The sequence below is a fragment of the Microcebus murinus genome, chromosome 1, assembly GCF_040939455.1.
Source record: "Microcebus murinus isolate Inina chromosome 1, M.murinus_Inina_mat1.0, whole genome shotgun sequence".
NCBI classification, from domain to species: domain Eukaryota; kingdom Metazoa; phylum Chordata; class Mammalia; order Primates; family Cheirogaleidae; genus Microcebus; species Microcebus murinus.
Window position 1 is genome coordinate 42436375 of NC_134104.1, and position 20376 is coordinate 42456750.

The 20376-nt window shown below is 31.4% G+C and overlaps 1 protein-coding gene across 7 annotated transcripts in view; it reads left to right on the plus strand.

Annotated features, from left to right (window-relative positions):
• EPHA6 (EPH receptor A6) overlaps window positions 1–20376 on the plus strand; it is an 881667-nt gene that overhangs the window by 54354 nt on the left and 806937 nt on the right. For all 7 annotated transcript variants that reach the window (XR_012918632.1, XM_076001069.1, XM_076001078.1 and 4 more), the window contains exon 2: window positions 7349–7413. Coding sequence is in view for 5 of the 7 variants with exons in the window: in XM_076001069.1 (XP_075857184.1) it covers window positions 7349–7413 (65 nt within the window). In the remaining 2 variants the exon portion in view is untranslated. The remainder of the gene's footprint in view (window positions 1–7348; window positions 7414–20376) is intronic.

Consider the following 20376-nt stretch of genomic DNA (forward strand, 5'->3'; position numbering starts at 1 on the left):
TCAAATTTGTCTCTGTACTTTGATTTTTCTTTTAAAACACAATGAAATTTTTTTATAATTTCCCAAAGAATGAATAAAGAAAATACTGATAAAAGACATTTTCAGATAGAAATATAATATGCTAGAAATATTTTCCTAAATATTAATAGGGAAACTGTATGTAGTTTTACAGCTATATTTTATGCATTATATTGGTTATAAAACAAAGTTAATATTTTCAAAACTTTATTTTGATACTACCAGCCTATTTATTTTTAGTTTTATTTAACTTCTCATTTATTATGTTATTCTCATTTGTATTTTTACATAAATAATAGTTGTTAATATTAATATTTAAAATATTGCTATGAAATTAAAAATAAAAAAGTGTTGACTTTTTACTGAAGTTTTGTCGTATAATGTTTTTTTTTCCTTCTACTGGGTTTACAGTGTTTTTGCACTCCTGTAGAGAGACCAGATAACTTTTGTTTAAAGCCAGCAGGAGGAGCTCTCACCTTGCTGGGTTCAGCGTAATTAGTGTGCCTGAAAAACCTGAATTTAGGGGGGTTTTGAATGTGAAAAACATGATAAAATTAAAACATTTACTACATGTAATGGTATTAAAAATATCCATAAATCTAAATTTTATTTTAATATCAAAGTATCATTCACCTATCTGAAATGCAAATTTGAATTTTTATTGTTTTTAAGCATTTTTTAAAAATATGATTGCCTTTTACTGAAAATAAAGGAATTAGGTAAATTTTCTTTCTGAAAGCTCTTAAGAAATAAACAAAAATTTCCTAAGCATTTACACTGTTGTAGGTACATATATATTTTCCTTTTTTACTTGTTTTGAAGTGAATATATCAATACTTCACAGTTTACCATTATCAATACTGAGAACAAAGCAGCCTAAAATGTTTTAGAAAGAATAATAATTGTATAAAGTAGTCAATTAATTGGTCATAATTTCTACATAAAATTTATGAAAAGGTAATTTCTGTCGATACACTTCAATACATATTAGGGATTTTTGAACTTTCTATGCCAATAAACCCCTTGATTTAAATATGATGATTTAGAGGTAATACTGTTTAATTTTCTGTAGAAATCTTTGATGAGAAAATTAGAACCAAGTCTATGAAGATTTAAAAATTGGCAAAGGAAATATTGATGTTTCTCTACATCTACAAAAATAAAAAATGAAAGCAAATATTGTTTTGTATTTGATCTTACAAAGGTAGGAATAAAAACAATACTTTTTAAAAGATTTTAGAGCAGAGCATTTGAGAACAAGTCTCCTTGGTTGGAATATAAATCTATCACTTTGTGATCTCAAGGAAAATTGCTTAACCTCTCTGATCTTCAGTTTTAGTCATCTATAAATACAGTAATAAAAAAATGAAGCATGGGGTTAATATCCAAAAAATATAAGGAACTTCTACAACTCAATAGCAAAAAAACTGATAAAACATTTAAAAAATGGGCCAAAGAATTAAATAGACATTTCTGCAAAGAAGACATACAAATAACCAAGTATATGAAAAAATACTCGATATCACTAATTATCAAGGAAATGCAAATTAAATCGCAATGCGACATCAGCACACATCTGTTAGGATGTTGTCAAATCGATGAAAGAAAACAAATATCAGCAAGGATTTGGAGAAAAGGGAACCATTATACACTGTTGCTGGGAATGTCAGTTGGTACAGTCAGTATTGAGAACAGTATGGTGATTCCTCAAAATTACAAAACAGAATTACCATATGAATCAGCAATCCCACTTATGGGTAAATATCAAAAGAATTGAAATCAGGGTCTCAAAGGCATATCGACTCTTCCATGTTCATTGCAGCATTATTTACAATAGCCAAGATGTGGGAACAGCTTAAATGTTCATTGACAGTAAATGAATGAAGAAATTATGGTATATACATACAATACAGTTACTTTATTCAGCCTTTAAAAAGAAGAAAATTCTGCCACATGCAACAACATAAATGGACCTAAAGGACATTATGCAAACTGGAATCAGCCAGTCTCAGAAGGAAATGCTTCATGGATCCATTTAAATGAGATGAGGTATCTATAATACAGTCATAGATGCAGAGTAGACTGGTGGTTGTAAGGGGCTAGAGGAAAGAAGAAATGGTGAGTAGTTGTTCAATGGGTATAAATTTTCCATCATACAAGATGAGTAAGTTCTAGAGATCTGCTATGCAGGATAATGCCTACAGTTAGCATACTTTGTGAACTTAAAAAATTTGTTAAGCAGGTGAATCTCATGTTACATGTTATTACTGGTACAGGAAAGTAGTGCCCAATGCTGAGATCTACTTGAAGTCCAAGTGGTCCTTGGCTTCATGTGAGAAAGAATTTAAGAGCAAGCTGACAGTGTAAAGTGAAAGTAAGTTTTATTTAGGAAATATAGATCTACTCCACAGACAGAGTAGAGGCTATTTCTCCCTGCCAAGGAGAGCTGGACCTTTGTTTTTTTTATTGTTATTTTGTACTTTAAGCACTGGCTTAATCATAGGCTAAGCAAGGAGGAATATTCATGTTATTTCTTGGAAAGGGGTGGTGATTTCCTAAAACTAGGATCCTTCCCCTTTATTTTATTTTGCAAAGATCTGTCATGGTATCCATGGAGTTTGTTTTAGCATGCTAATATATTATAACAAGTTGTAAGGTCAAGCAACTTCTAATTTCTTTGCTATCTTCATTTCCACTGGTCTTAACTTGTTCTGGTGATTTTGATCAGGCTGGTTAAGGGCTTTTGATTCTATGTTAAGCAGTGTCTGTGATTCCCTATCTCACTGCCACATACATACAAAAATAGCCCCCATTACAAAAATCAAATAAACAAAAGAAAAAACAAAAAACAAGGAGCAGGAGGAACTTTTGGAGGTAGTATATACATTTGTTATCTCGATTGTGGTTATATTTTCATGGGTGTCTGTGTATGTTCAACCTCATAAAATTATATACATTAAATATGTGCAGTTGTGTATCAATTATACTTTAATAAAAATGTTAAAAAGAGAGATAGGGTCATGAACAATTGATAATGTTGACTATACTCTATAGATAGCAATAACATAAAAGAGAATTTAGATCTTTGTCTAAATGAAGGAAAATTATTCTTTACATAGTTGATCAGATCATTGAAGAATGGTGATTAAAAATTAAAGATTTATTTAAAATAAGGAAAAATATCATTGTAGGACAATTTGGAGACCACTAGAATAAGAGAGTATATATAGTCCTTATTATAGTGACTGTAAATTAGTATCATTATTTTCCCAGTCTGCTAGGGAAATAATAAAGCATTTAAAAATATAAATGTGCTAGATGAGTAAAATTAAATTTTGAGTACCCAAAAGTAGATACCAATGTTATGTATACCTGAATTCTTTTGAATAATATATCCTACAAATAAAAATATCTTTTGTGGGACTACCCCTCTAACCCCTGAATCCCTGGTGAACACCACCACCCTTTGCGCTCATAGTGTTAATCAGTGAGTACCAATTTGATGGAGAGTATATATGGAGCCCATTATTCTGATCTTGTGTCACCTCACTTTGGATAATGGGATTAAGCTTAATCCAGGATAATATAAGCGGTGATAGCTCGCTGTCATTTCTTAGAATTGAGTAATATTCCATTGTAAACATATACTAAATTTTAATAATCCCACATCTGAGGGATGTGGTGAACATAGTGGAGGGGAAGGGCATACCTCTAACCCTTGCTAGGGAGAGGCAAAGATATAAAATGTAAACAAAATGTTAAAAAAGAAAAACAAACATTTGTTGGGTGTGGGGCAGGTGGGAGAGGGGAGGAGTGGATGGATATATACATACATGGTGTGATGCACACCATCTGGGGGATGGGCACGCTTGAAGCTCTGCCTCGAGGGGGGAGGGGAGACAAGGGCAATGTATATAACTGTAACGTTTGTACTCCCATAATATTCTGAAATTAAAAAAAATCTTTTGTTTGATACTAAGATAAGCTTTATAGTTTTCAATCTTTGATATATTCATCTTTTTCTCTAATATGTGAAATTATTTTTGTTACGCTGAGTGAACCCAGATGTCACTGTGGATGTATTTCAATCTTAGTGTATATTCTATTACTTCTGTTACTTCCTGTTTTATTAGAATTGTATGTTAATATGGAGTAAATTAAACTGTAAAAAAAAGACTTTTTAAAAGCTCTATCCTTGTATGTCTCCTTTCTTTTGTATTTTTTTGTGATGATAACAACTATGGGAAAACCTTAGCTAAATATATTCATTAGGAATGGCAAGTGGTATAGCCTAATTTGATCATTTCTTCTTCATTTATTAACTGGAGTATTTCAATAAAAAGAATGTCCTGTCATTAACTATTTCACTATTCAGAAGTTCATATAGAAAAATTAAAGTTAAATGTTTTATTTTCAGTTTATTTGCCAGTTTTAAAAATAATGCTTCTCCAAAATTCTATGTAAATTAATAATAGGCATATTTTATGAGTGTATAGATTTAAGTATATTTCAGTCCCTTACAGTCATTAACCTTGTGTATGATCAGATTATCTGTGTTTTGCCAGTGAAAGCCTATGCAAGCTAGGTCCCAGTTACTTTAACATGTCTCCAGTAAACATTATATCATTCCTATTTTCTGGTTATAAGGACTAGGAAACACCACCAATGGAGTCATCTTATTTATTATAAAAATAAAACTAAATGGAACCTGAATCTAATCAAATCACTAGATACATCTAACAGTTTAAAGAAAATACAGGAAATGGAGGAGAATGTTTAATATCTCATTATCAATTAGGAAAATCTAGAATGTAGTATAAAACAGCCTATGTTTTTAGTAATTTTGTTTCAAGTGGTGAAAAAGATACCTGGTTAGTCATTAAGCAAGTGCATATTAAAACAACAATGAGGTACTGTTGCACATCTGCTAGAATGCCTTTAAAAAACTGAACAATACTAAGTCCTGATACGTGGAAAAGTGGAAAACCATATATTCTGCTATTGGGAATATAAATTTCACAGCCATTTTGGAACTAATTTTGATAGTTTCTTAAACAAAAATGAACTTTTTCCATAAAAGCCAGTAATCCTCTTTCTAGCTATTTACCCTGGAGATATGAAAGCATAGGTTCATATTAAAATGTGTACCTGAAAGTTTATAGTGGTTTTATATATAATGTTCGTAACTGTAAATAGCCCACATGTACATCAACTAGGGAATTTCATACAGTGGAATACTTTTAAGCAATACAAAGGAACTGGACTGTTGAAACATGTATTAACATAGATGGATCCCAAATCCATTATGCTAAGTGAAATGAACCAGACTAAAAAAGGCTTATATACTATTTGATTTTATTCATTTGACATTCTGGACAAGGCAAAACTATAGGGACAGAAATCAGGTTAGTGGCTGCCAGAGGATTGGTAGGACAGGAATTTTCTAGGAAGGTTTGTGGCAGATGTTATTGTAAGTAAAACATACCTCAATAAGTCCAACTGAAAAAAAGTGAAGGAATATTTAGATTGAGAAAACACATAAAGAGGAATGCCAACTCATTGTGATGTATACGACTTATTTGGGTCTTGGTTTCCTGTTAAAATAAATCCAGCCTATAACTAATATTGCACACTGACTAAATATTTGATGATATTAGGAATTACTGTTTATATTGATAAATTAATATATTTTAGTTATATTAAGAGAATTTTTATTTTAGAAATACATGCCTAAGTTTCTACTGATGAATGATTACTGGAATTTATTTCAAACAAAACTTGCAGTGGGGGAGTAGGTAAAAAAGTATGGATGACACAAGATTGGCCATATATTGATAATTATTAAAGCTGAGTGATGAATGCATCAGGGTCCATTATTTTCTCTACTTTAAAAAATATTTTTGAGAATTTTCCACAATAAAAATTAATTAAAAATTATAGCTTAGTTTTAGAAATGTATGTTTAGTTAATAGATTTTAACAATATTAAAAGAATATTCTACAGTAAGTAGAGTTTATCTGAGAAATTTAAGGATAGTTTCATATTTAAACATATAACAATAAAATTTTTCACAGTGATTCAACTAAGAAAAGCCATAGAATCCTTATAATACACACTAACAGCATATGGCAAATTACATGTTCACAATGACATTTCTTAAAGCTACAAATAAAAAACCCCACTTCCTTTACAAAGTGAAAAACCAAAACTAATGACAGGGTACCAAAGCATTGTTTCTGAGTGTGGTGCATGGACCACTGGCATCTGGGTAGGTAATTGTTAAAAGTAAAGAACTGCTAAATCATGAGTGCTATACGTTTACCTGCTGTAAACACTGCACAATACGTCCTCAGTTGATTTCCATCTGTCTTCCAGCATCAATTATATCATCTCACATCCCCAAAATAACCCCTACTCCTAGTCTCAACCCCAGCAACTGAGAACTGATTTAATCATATCTCAGTGACTTTATAAAAAGTATTCTAAAAGAAAAAAAATTATTTATTTCATATCTCATCTGATTGAAGTCCCTCTCATCATAGCCTAGCTCAGATCCATCTCTGAAATTGTGAAATCTCAAATTGTGAAGTTCTTCCAGACCTGCCTTTCCAACCTTAGCCAACTTAATTGCTAGAGTGTTGTATAGTCTTCTATTTTATAATTTAACAGAATATATTCTTACTGGTTTACATGTATGCCTTTTTGACCGGATTATGAATTACTTTTCTTCAGGGGAAAAAAAAACATGATTTTTATTTTTGTCTTTGCATCTCATATCAATAAGTATACTACATAGTATTTATTATAATAATTATGTAGTCTGTGCTTTACAGATAGTAGGTTTATTCAAAATTAGCTTTGTTTTCATACTTTGCTCATTATATAAGTCCAATTATTAATAATAACAAAAAGAACATATAGAAGCCTGCTTTAATATAGTTTTTTCTTTCTTTAATATGATGTAAAAAGACTATATGTGAGAGTTTGGGGAAAAAAATCCAAGGTATTTTCTTCATCAGTTTTAAAAATCTGCTATTAAAAATGACTTTGGTAATTCTGTTATTCAATTATTTGTTTCATTTAGCATTGTTAAACACAAGTCTATGTGTTTTAAAATTAACTTACAACTACTTTATGTATTTTATCATTGTTTAGTATTATATAATAATATTTAATATATAAATAATTTAAAAAGTAAATAATGAAATTACTTAAAGCTAATTCAGTCTATAAGAGTAAGAGTATTTCACTTTAATGATTTAAATAACTTTAATATATTTTTGCATCAGTTGAGAAATTCATGAAAGTTTTTCTATGTATTTAATTCTAGTTGTGTTGCTTGATACAACAACTGTGCTGGGAGAGCTAGGATGGAAGACGTATCCATTAAATGGGGTAAGTGTAAGTGTCTTTTTAAAATTGTTATCTTTGTTAAGTTTTTAGGGTCTCATAGTAATTAAAGAACACTGGATTTTTAGTGTATTGATTATAAATTTTTGTACATAACTGAAATCCCATAGAAAAAATTAAAATACAATTAGAATTGGTTATCAGTGGTATGGTATGTGAACATCCTTGCTTTCTTCCAAATTAGCAATTTTTTTTAATAGTATATTTGTACATAGTAACATTATCATACCTCCAATATATTTTCTTTAGAAAGACATTAATATGTGTAAGCTCATATATGCTGTGTATGTATGTTATACTTGATAGCCTCATTGAGTATTTGTGCACAAAAATGATGTTAGAGTATTATAACATCAGTGGATTTTACAAGTATTAATTTGGTTTTAATGGAAAGAATGTCTTCTAAAGTATTATGTTTTTTTGAACTTGACAAAAAGATACATTGTGATTAAGTTTTCGTTAGCTGGAAGTAGTTGTATTTGAGGGCATTTAAGGATGTATAATTTACAAAATACAGTTTTTCAGGTACCAACATTTAACTATGATTATACTTGACTTTTTATATGTTTTGATATATTTTGTATCATTTTCACATTGCAATGTATTTCTACTTCTTGTTTTCTTATTAAGCTAAAATAAAAAACGTGGTTGGTGAAGAGTTTTACTTAGATTTTTGTCTATTTAAACAAAGTATTCTATAATAGAGGCAAATGTTTTCAGATAACATTGAGTTAGCTTTTCTAAAGAAATTTTATTTTTCACATTCATCACGTTCTTGATATTTTAACATTGCTTCTTCTAGTATATCTTCAAATTTAAATCTGAAAGAATTTATCTGAACATATTTTATTCTTTTAGAATGTGCCACATATTAGAGTTTGAATTTGACATTTTATATTAACATTTATTCATTAAACATGTATTTTCTGACAAAAAATTATATGAAGAGTTAAAACTTCCTTTCTTTGTGTAACAGGCTATTTACTTCTTTGAATGTTTTTGCTTTGTACTCTGTGATTTTATTTTTCTGAAATTCTCATTTTATTCTGCTTGTGTTCTCATCAAACTGCTTCTGAGATATATATCTTAAACTAGAATTATACTTTTAATTCATTATCATATTCTATTAAAATGAATAAACATCTGTGTTTGTTGAGTATATGAAGTAGGTCATGTTTATCATGTTACTTTTAAGAAAGGAATGAAAATTTTTCTAGAATACCTTTCCTACATATGTGTGTATGTAATCTTGTAAATGATAAAATGTGTATATCACATAAATAAGTTTTAAAGAAAACAGGCAATTTAAATTTTTTTCAATTATAATGGGCTGGTAATAATGGAGCTTCACTTAATGCTATTTTATAGGCTAAAATAAGTAAGGGACTAGGCAGTAAGGATGAAGAATTTTGAAAAAAGGCTATTAAAAATGCCAAGAATAAAATAATCTACACATCAATATAGATTAAATAATTTGTGATCTATGGGAACCGTTAATCAGTTTATAAGTTTTAAACCAGCATATGTATTCATACCGTATAACTGTAATTATATCCATTTGAAATTGTGTAAATTTTTTGAGTCATGCCAATTTGAATGACCATTTTAACAATTACCTTTTATACAGACATTAATTCAGTCAGTTTTACAAATAAGTCATGGGTAAAAAAAGGTGGACTATATATAGTTGAGAATATGTGATATAAAGTATATCTGGTATGTTTGTAAATAACATATTCCCTAGGAATAACTTTTTCATTGAAAAATATATTTTTCTAGCCAGACACAGTGGCAAATGTCTGCAGTTCCAGCTACTCAATAGAAGCAGGAGGAGTGCTTGAGGCCAGGAGTTAAGGCTGCAGTGAGCTATGATCATGCCTATAAATTGCCACTGCCCTCTAGCCAGGGCAACATAGAGAATCCCTTTTGCTAAGAAAAAACATGTATTTCTATAAAGAATTGAACTAAGTTATTTTTGAAATCCTAAAAGTGCTACATAAAACATAACAAATTTAACCAATGATTTCATAATTTATTTATTTTTTTTTTTACTTAAAAATAGTCATTCCACCAGTAATATCAGGCAGATATAGTTACAGGATTAGGTAGTCCCAGTGTGCCTGTGAACAAACCTGAAAGAGGCCATTTGAGTAGGAAATAAGCATCCTTTGTTAGTGGTTATGGAAAAAGAATGAATAAATGAGCAAATGACTTTTTAGGTTTGCAGACATTAAAACAGAATATATTTTCTGAAATGCTTGTTAATTCATTTATGTCAATATTTAAAATATACTTTATTTTCTTTTAGATACTGTGTCCTGAATTCAATTTAATAAACTTCTATTTTAAGCTCCTGTGTGCCAAGTTCCCTGTTAGTGTGCTTAAGACATATTTTTCTACCCTCAAGGAGTCTTGCTGCACTGAGATAATTTTTCACAATCATTAGGCCAAAGAGAGTGTTTTCAGATAGTTTTGAGTAATGTTTTATGAAAGAATAAGTAACAAAATAATTCTAGTCAAAGAAAATTGGGAGTAAGAAGTAACATATTAACTATTTGGATGGAAACACATATGGGCTAGAAAAAAATGTAGAAGGTACCTTCTAGGTGAAGGGAAAGGCTTGAGAAAAGACAAAAAAAATATTAAATGTATGCATTAAGTTTTAGAAATTTTGAGAATCATTTGAAGTATAGGGATGCAGGGGGAATAATTATTTGGCTGGAGTGGGGGCATGCAATGGGAAATAAGACTTTAATCATAGGCTAAGCCATGTTGTGAAAGACTTAGAATTTCACCAAGTTGATATAGATAGTGCTTATCTCAGCCCCCAATAAGTTGTTTTAAAAACTCATTTTAATATATACATGATGGATCAGATATTTGTTACATAATTTTTACTGGACTTAGATATAGGCACTCCAGTATTCATATCAAATATCTTTTCTATAGTGGAGTACCCTTTAATTAAAAATTAGGACAAAATTGCATGTTATGACAAAAAAGTACTATTGTATATTAGGTTTCATTTTACTTTACTTTAATAAGCACAATTAGAGATTGGAAAAATTTGCTTTTCTCAGATGCCAAGTATTGGGTTTGAATATCATATATGTCTTTTTGTGTGTGCTGTGGCTTAGATGATCATTAGGGCTTGATAATGCAGTATAATACAAGATATGCAATCCTATCTAACAAACATAGTGAATTAATATTAGGAAGTTTACTCTGAGATACTTAATTAGGGTTCTCTTGAGAAACAGAATCAGTGGGAGATATAACTGTATCTATATCAATATCAGCTATCTATTGGGAGAGACATTGATATTTATGAAGGGAGTTGGCCTATGTGTTTATAGAGAACAAAGAGTCCCGTCTACTTTCTGCAAGCTAGAGAATCAGGAAAGCCAATGGTGTAATTTAGTCCTAGTCCAAAGGCCTGAGGACTAGAGAGGTAGATGGTATAACTCCAAGTTCAAGATCCATGTCCAAATGCCTGAGGAGAGTAGGTACTGGTATAAGTTCTTATATCCAGAGACCCAAGAACAAGGAGATCTGATGTTTGAAGGCAGGAGATGATGTCCCAGCCCAAGGAGAGTGAATTTGCCCTTTCTCAACCTTTTGGTTCCAGTCCCCCCTCAATAGATTGGATGAGGCCCATCCACTTCATGAGGGTGAGCATATAATCTTTACTCAGTCTTCTGATTTAAATGGATTTAATCTCTTCCACACACACCCTCACAAACATATCCAGAAATAATGTTTTACCAGCTATCTGGGCATCCCTTAGCCCACTCGTTGACACATAAAATTAATATTCACAGTTTGGAAAATAGAAATACATATGAATGTCTAAATTAAAGGTATAAGTGTACCTAGTAACTATTTTTTATTAATAAAAGAGGCATAGATTACAATAAACCTGTGTAGAAAGATACTTTATTCCATAAATTAGAGCCTATCCTTTCCTAATATTGTTCCAAAGATGAAAAATCAAAGATTGGATCCATTATGATAGAGAATGTCTACTAATACATAATTCCTATTTTATATTATAATTTTTATATTTCATATAGTAAGAATTAGTTTATCATAAGACTTCAGCATTACATTTTGATTCATTTTATAAAATATTGAAATTATCCAATACTACTACTATATTTTAATTCTAAAAATATAAACCTTGGTGATGATTTCTGTTGTTAAAGATCAATTTAGTTATTGTTTTCAAAATTGGTATCTATATAATTTTTCTTCTTAAAATCTTCACAACATAGTGGTAGAGTTCTAAATATCCATCATGTTAATTTCAATTATATTTTTTCATATTTCAAATAAATACATTAGGTTTTGTGAATTAATCAATTATCTAAATGTGTGTTTCCTTAATATCAATGTTATAAGACATTTTATAGCTGTGAGATCTTAATCCCCATTTGCACAAGGGAAGGGCATACTGGTAGTACCCATCTCATTAGATTATTAGAAGGATAAAATCATTTAATATATATAAGGAATTTAAAAATGTCTGGTTTATAATAAATATTTTGTAAATATTATTATTATTATAAGTACTGCAATAACCCTAAATGTTTTAAAGTCATGAAACATCTAGAGATGTCTATATAGATTTCTTTCTATGGAATTACATTTTTATCACATATCAAATATTGTATGAACCCAAAACAAAATATTACATTTCGTACCTTTATTAAACAAATAAAATGAAAGTATATATTGAGTGTTTTGTCGTTTAAATACAATATCATATAAGTATAAAATTATATATTTAATCTTTCACTGCACATTGTCAATGTGAAAAATACTGTTCTGAGTAGTGGAGGTAGTGGCTGGGGGTGTGTGGTCATTACAAAGATATAATTAACCTTCTAGGATCTTACAGTAGTTATGATCTTTAACTGTGAATTGTGAATTAAGCCTTGCTTGATACATAGAGCATATGTTTTGATTATATATAACTAAGTTAGCCTCACAACCAAGAATTGCCAAAACAAATATTGAGAATAATAACAGACAAACCCATTGACCTTAGATGTGAGACTCTCGAGTGTGCTAACAGCAGATGAAAAGCTGCTACATTAGAATTACTCAGAAGAATCTGGAGGCCAGTTTACTCAGCTTAATGTGTTCCTTGAAAGCACTTCTCTAGAAAAGAGTAAAACTGGTTGCTAATGTAGAAGGGATAGATAAATGAAGCATAATATTTTAAAATACATAATATTTTAAAACAGTGACCTGTAAATGAACAGCCTCCCACACAAAAGACCCATATGATAGCTGAGTCTATTTGAAGAGGATCATGTTAAGTACCCTAGTTTTCTCTTCTATTTATTTGCAGCTGGAGGAATACAGTCTGCATTCCCCGCCTTTGTTTCTTGAGACCACTCCTTTCAGCAGCTTGTCCCCATTACAGCACCTGTCAGTAGAGGTGAGCTCATAATTACCTGGAGAACTCCTGTGGATCCCGTGGGCAAGCAGAAAGGAACACATGGCAATCTAGGATAGAAGGCCTCCTGTGTTCACGGAGGGTGACTTTTGATGTTGCCTTCTCCTGTGCTCTCTCTTTCTTTATTTAGTTCCAAGTTTCTGATGTATTTCATTTTCCTTCTCTCTGAAGAACTGCTTTTAACATTTCTTTTAAGGCAAGTCAACTGGCAATAAATTCCTTTAATTTTTGTTTGTCTGAGAAAGTCTTTATTTATCCTTTGCTTTTGAAGGATAATTTCATAGGGTACAGAATTGTAGGTTGGTGGTTTCTCAAAACTTTAAATATTTGTCTATTCTTTTTTTTTTTTTTTTTTTTTTTGCTTGCATGGTTTTCTGAGGAGAAGATGGATGTAATTCTTATCTTGCTCCTATAGGTAAGGTGATTTATCTCTCTGACTTCTTTCAAGATTTTTTCTTCATATTAGATTTTTTTTTACATGAGAACATTTTCAGAAGTTTGAATACAGTATGCCTAGGTGGTATCTTGCTTGGTGTTCTTTGAGCTTCTAAGAACTGTGGTTTGGAGTCAGATATTAATTTGGAGGAAATTCTTAGTCATTATTACTTTAAATATTGCTTCTATTCCCATCTCATTTTCTTCTTCTAATATTACTGTTACACATATGCTATACCTTTTGTAATATTCTCATAGTTCTTGGATATTCTTTTATGGGTTTTTTTTCAGTCTTTTTTTCTTTTTGCCTTTTAGTTTTGGAAGTTTCTATTGTTGTATCATAAAACTCAAGAGATTCTTTCCTTACCTCCATCTATTTTACTAATGAGCTCATCAAAGCCAGTCTTCATTTCTGTTACAGTGTTTTTCATCTGTAGTGTTTCTTAGAATTTCCATCTCTGCTTATATTATCCATATGTTCCTACATGTTGTCTACTTTTTCTATTAAAGCCTTTAGCACTCTAGGCATAGTTCATTTTTTTGTTTTTTTTTAATTTGTTTTCTGACAGTTCCAACATCCCTGCTATATCTGGCTCTGGTTTTGATGCTTGTTCAATCTCTTCAAGTGTGTTTTTTGCCTTTTAGTATGTCTTGTAATTTTTTGTTGAAAGTGAACCTATTAGGTAAAAGGAACTTCAGTAAATAGTCCTTTAGTAATGTAGTGGTAAGCTGTGTGGGAGGGAAAACTTTCTATTGTCCTATGATTAGGTCTGAGTTTTTTGGTGAACTTGTGACCCTGGCTGTGAACTTCATCAGCGCTTCTCAGGTGGGACAGGATGGTTAGAGGGACTTGACTTTGGTATTTTTCCTCTCCACATGGAAGGCTAGAGCCAGCTAGAGTTGGGTATACCCTTCCCCCAGGTCACTTAGGCTCTGATAAAACCCTGACAGTCGGGGTGTCATAAAATAGTTTCTCCCAAGAGCAGGCCATGCTAAGAGGAACAGAAGACTTTGGAATATTTCAAAGTGGCTCCTTTTCTCTTTCCTCTGAGAGAAGCATGAGAAGATTTTCTCTGATACTCACTATGAAGACATAGTAGAGCTACTGGAGATAAAACTTCCAAAAGTGTAGAGGCTCTCTGACTACATTGCCCTAGAATTTTTAACTCTGAGTCGTTCATGGTGAGCCTCTGGAATTGTCAATTATAGTTTAGGCTCTCCTACCCTGGCACTGGTTTCCACAGTTTTTACTCATGGGTTTCTGTTTCCTTAAGTTATGATTCTCTTTGTCCACAAGTCAGTCTCTCCAATTTTGTAGGCCGTGTTACCCTGTGTCCTTACTTCACCAGCTGATCTAGGAAGAGGTGTTGGTTTTTTAGTTTGTTCTGCTTTTTACTTATTATAATGAAGAGGCTACTCCTAAACTCCTTACACGCTGGACTGGGCAATGTATTGTCTTTTCAACAGATACTCCATATTAATTATATATATTATATATTATTATAAATATTCACAGATACTATATAATTAGCTGAAGCATCTGCTCAAGTGGTTTCACAAATAATGATTTTACTTAATTTTCCCTAATCTTCTTTTCCTTGCATGGAACTGTCTGAAATTTTCACTCTTTTCATTTCAATCACTATTAGGAGCATTTGGTTTTATTTTCAAGCTCATTTAATCTAAAAAGTAAATCAAGCTTTTATGCCTTTGTTTGCATGACATTATTACTATTCTTCCTTACAAATCAATAAAAGACAACTTCAGTGCTTTCCTGTGGTGTGCATGTCCTGCAGTAGACCATGGAACTCCTAGGAGCTCTTAGAAATTGAGGTCCATATATCTTGACTTCACAGGAAGAACCATGTAAATTTCTGCCCCACATATTCAAATTATTAATGTGTCGTGGGTCTGCCATAAGAACTGCACTTAAGCATTTTACATATTTTATTGTTTAATCTTAATAATATCTATGGGAAATAGATATTGTTAGCACCACATTTATAGATGAAAAAAATGAGCCAAAGAAAAGTTTCAGAACCTACGCAAGTTTATGTTGACATTAACGAAAGGAAATGGTGTTAGAGTTAGAATCATCTCAATTCCAAAGCCAGGACTGTTAGCCATTACGGTATAGTTATAACCATGGAGTAATTTTTGAGATTGTAATTAATGCTGTGGAGGGTGTAAACCTATAAGGCTGATCAAGAGCAGAGTCACTCTAGTTACAGAGTTGTTAGAAAGACATGGATTTTGTGTTAAAAGATACATAGTTATTGAAAAGTACTCAAAATATTAATTCATCTTTGAGGACTAAAGGATATTCCAAAGCTAAGGATGGTTACTCATTTACAGATGTTTACTTAGTATCATAAGAATATATGGCCCATATTTAGATTGTTTTAATATTTTGTTTACTTAGAAAGGAACTACAGAAATATTCCTGTAATGTGTCACTTTTATATTTGTTTCTCTTTACCTCATATATAATAACTTACTGTGTTTTTATGCATGTTTATTATTGACTATAGGATAATTTAGCATAAAATATGGACTAGTCCCAGTCCAAAAAATAATATAGACATAACTATATCAGAAATATTAGACAGCTTGTCATTCTCAAACTGTCTTTTAAGTAAATTGTCCAACCAAGAAGCTTGCTATTAGTGCCACAATGCCGTGCTCCCTCAACCATATCTTATTGAGACAAAGGTGGATATGTAATCTAAAGACATCCAATTCACTGGCTAACCAGCTACCTGTCACCTCTCTCATATGGATTTCCCTAACTGGCTAAATTTATCCGACTCCTCTTTTAGGAATTAAGGATTTCTAATTCAAACTTATAAATAACAACCAGAAACTTCTGCCACAAGATACATTGTAAGATACATGTAGAAGGGTTACAGTAGGGGGGTTGTGATAAACCAAATTCATGTGCAAATAACAGTTCTAGGAGAGCAGGAAAAACAACAGTTAAAGGGAAGCCATTCACTAGTAAAAGGAGAAACACAGCAGATGCAGAGAAAAAGCAATGAGAAAAGGAAGGAGTTGGGTAGTCAGCACCTCAGATGCTGGCAGGTGGTTGTTGAATCTCTAGATATAGTTCTTAGGTATTCTTAAAGTGAATTCCTTTTACTTAGGCTGCCAGATTGTACATGCAGATTGTAAATGTAACAACACAATAATAATAACAAAGAGAAGACAGTGAAAGGCTGGTACTCTTTTGAGGCAGAAAAGGAAGCATGAAAGCCATGGAAGATAAAATTTCCCTCAGTAGAACACAGGAACATGAATCATCCAGAGTTGCTGGCTTTGGCTTTCTTTCATCAACTCATGCATTTGTAAATGACCTCCCCTGCATGCAGGCAATGCAGGGAAACAGGTGAATGAATATGCAGAGTTTATGATAGTGTCCATAATTTTTAAAATATTTAATACCTTAGCAACTGTGTTTTGTGTCACTTTTCTCTCTGTAATTTCAGAATATTTCTTCCTGTATAGCAACCTCTGCAAAGAAAATAGATTGCTGCCTTATTTTTTAGTAGTTGAATAAAACATGTATTGGATAATGATGAAATTAATTCTATGGTAAGGAAGAGAAGTAACAGAAAAATAGGTAACAATGATTTAGGAAATCAGATGTGAAGTGTTTTACTGATATTTGTATGTAATTAGCTTTATATTTTCTGGGCAGCTGGAAAGTATGTATGGAATTCATTTTTCCAGTATGCCTACTGTTCTTTAATGAATAGCCTTGATGATTTATTCTGGTAAACATTTTTTTTTCCAAAGGTATGGGCTTTAAGCCAAATCTCCTTGACTTATATAAAATAATATATATTTTTTATTTTTATTTTTTACATAGTTACTTAGAAAGCTTTAACTTCCAGTCTCCTACTTCCAAGAGAAGTTTCCAGTTATTGCTTTTAAAATGAATTCCCATATTGTAAAAAATAAATTAAGATTCTGGTTTATCAGCAAGTTCTAATTGTATTAATTAGAATAATTACAAATATTTATAAACTGTTTAATTTATGAATAAAAAAGTATACTCTAAATTCAAATCAAGCATGTATGAATGCTGAATTCTCTTAGGAAACCCTAGGAGAGTATTAGTAAAATTCTTAACTAGTTGAAATGTTAGACTAGATATTTTTATAAATTTGATTGCTATTTTAAGTGATCAATTTACTCTTATGTTCCACAACTGACTACCAAATCCTGTTGGTTTTACAACTTTGAGAGCTCCTTCAAATTAGTCTATCATCATTTGCATCTATTATTCTATTATTCAGTCTGACTCATCATTTCCTCTCCAAATTATCATGATTGTGTCCCAAATTGTTCACCTGTTTTGGGACTTTTCTTATCCCCTTCCCCCACCCTTTCCAGTCCACTCCTCAGACTGTTGCCAGAATGGATCTTCTAATCATATCCATATCCCTAACCTATTAATCCCTCCATACCCCCACCCACCATTTAACAAGCAGCTGCATCTGTCTTCATCTTCTGATATCCCCTGACCTTCAGCCACCTCTACCTTCCATTTTATTCAAAAGATACGTATTTGGTAGTTTCTTTCATATGACTTGCTTGCTTTTGTATCTGAATATAGGACCTTGCTGTTATCTATCTGGATAGTTCTCTTTTATCTCTTTTTATTCCAACCCCCACCTTCTCATTCTAGCTCTCTCATATTGGCCTCTTAAGACACAGAAGATTCTCTACCATTTCTAGAAGAATTATGCTGCTAAAGGTTGAATTAGAAAACCTCTTTCTGGGACACCAGAAATTCAGTGCATATCGTAGCATTATCTCGCAATATTTAAATACCTGTCTCTTACTCATTGTGAACTTTTGGGGTAATGGATTGCGTGTTTTATTGCTTTGTCAGTTAGGCAGCATAATGATTGGCGTAAGAGAGATGCTCAATAAAAGTTGATTGAATGGCTAAACAGATGTATAAGTAACAAATTATTTTAGATAAGATATTGGTTAGAGGCTATATTTTGCATCTCTAATTGGAGCTAGAATAATTTGGTATTAACTCTGGATAGAATCCGCTGTGAAAAAATTAAATGCTTGTGAAAACTGAACTGTGTTGTTATTCATCATTGGTTGTGAGTACAGGTAGAAAGTTTATAGTGTGCTCTTACTTTTGTAGTTTAGACAATCCAATTCATTTTCTCATTATCAATTTTCTCAGCAAAATAGCAGTTTAAAGGTGGAAGGGAAAGATATTTTACCTACGGAGTAAAAAGACGATAGAAAAGCTTAAAGCTATTTAAGCAACACCTATCAAGACATAATAATACACTCTCAAAGAATTAATGACTGGTTTAGAACAGTTGATGATCTGAATCACATCTGGGAAATATTAACCCCAGATGGTTATTAATCCTTCACCTTGTTATTAAGATGAGAATAAAAAGTAGAACATATGGATTTTTAATGGATGATAGATGGGCTGCAAATTTTAGAGAATTTATACTAACCAGTCAAGCTTTCAAAAAACATAGGTCAGCGTTAAATGTTAAATAGGTTTTTGTAATCTGCGTTCCATGCAATTAGTATTTTGAACTAATGTACCATGGTAAGCAATATAGGTTCTTAAAATGCTTTGACTTTGTTATATTTTAGCAGAACAAAACCTGTTGTGCTAATAAATATAATGCTTAACTTAGTCTTCATCTACCCCATAATTAAGTAGCAATGCATACAAAAATATTTCAATGAAATTAAAGAAGTCTTTCGAATTAAAGCATGAAACTAGGATTTGTGTGCTTATTTTCTTTCCATGTTCTTGCATCCTGCAGACCATGTTTGGGAAGGTGAAATTAAATTTGTATTGTTGGTTTTGCTAGCTCAATTTAATAATATCATTAATATAAACAAATTATATCCTTACATTAAATGCAATGCTTTCTGGTGCACCTTAGAAATAATTTCGTTTATGTTTGCCGGTGAAAATTGGTATATATTTCTCACATTAAAGAAATACATACAGTCAACATATTAGAGGTAATTTTTATTCTTTCAGTTGATAAATATTATACTAGTTGTTTGGATGACTGTAAGTCCTGGTTTGCCTGGAACTGCCCTGGTTTATTTTTGTTGTCCTAAAATAATTATTAATTTTGCCATATTTATTTTTTAAAATGTCCTTATTTGGATAATAAATTATATTATCTCCCTGATATTAGTTTGGGTCATGCCAACTGTTATTACAAATAAATTCCAAGTGTATAATAATCCAAACACAAAATAAAACTATTCCCACTTTTGTAATAGATTAAAGTGAGTATTTCCACTTGGCAGGAGCTTCTCTCCATCTTCTCAATAGAGTGGGTAACTTTCCTTCTAAAAACTTCAGAAGTGCCACACAGTACTTCTATTCATACTTTATTGGCTATAACCCATTCATGTTGCTATATTTAACAATAGGGGAGGCTAGGAAATGTGAGCTAGCCTGGAAAGGAGGGGAAATGGATTTTAGTTGAATTGATTAAATTACTAGGTATTATCCATTATCCATTCTCCTTTTTCTTCTATCATTAACAGAACTTTCATTTTGAGGCAGCAGTGTGACCAACTAAAAAAATCCCTATGGTTTCTATCCTATTTTGTGGCTAATTGTGATTTAAAGACTATGTTTGAATTGATGAAAGATAAATGAAGGTTGTTTGTGGAATTTATAGGAAGGCTGCTTAAAACGAGCTCTCTCAACTGAAATGTAAACCCTTTTACCTGATACACTGTCCCTTTGCTATCTGGAATGCAAATATGCTATCTAGAGCTCCAGAAGCTATCTTGAACCCTAAGGTAAATTTGAGGATGAAATCACATTAGGATAATATAGTTCCATATTGTACAACCATTACAATTATATTTATGCTATAAATTTCAGTAATATGAGAATGTTAGCCTAAATGATGTTAAATGAGATAAAGAGCAAAAGATTTCTAATCTTTATTTAAAAAATGTTTATACTTCAAACAAACATAAAAGAAAATAAAGCAACTTATTAAGTTTTTTTTCTCTAGGTC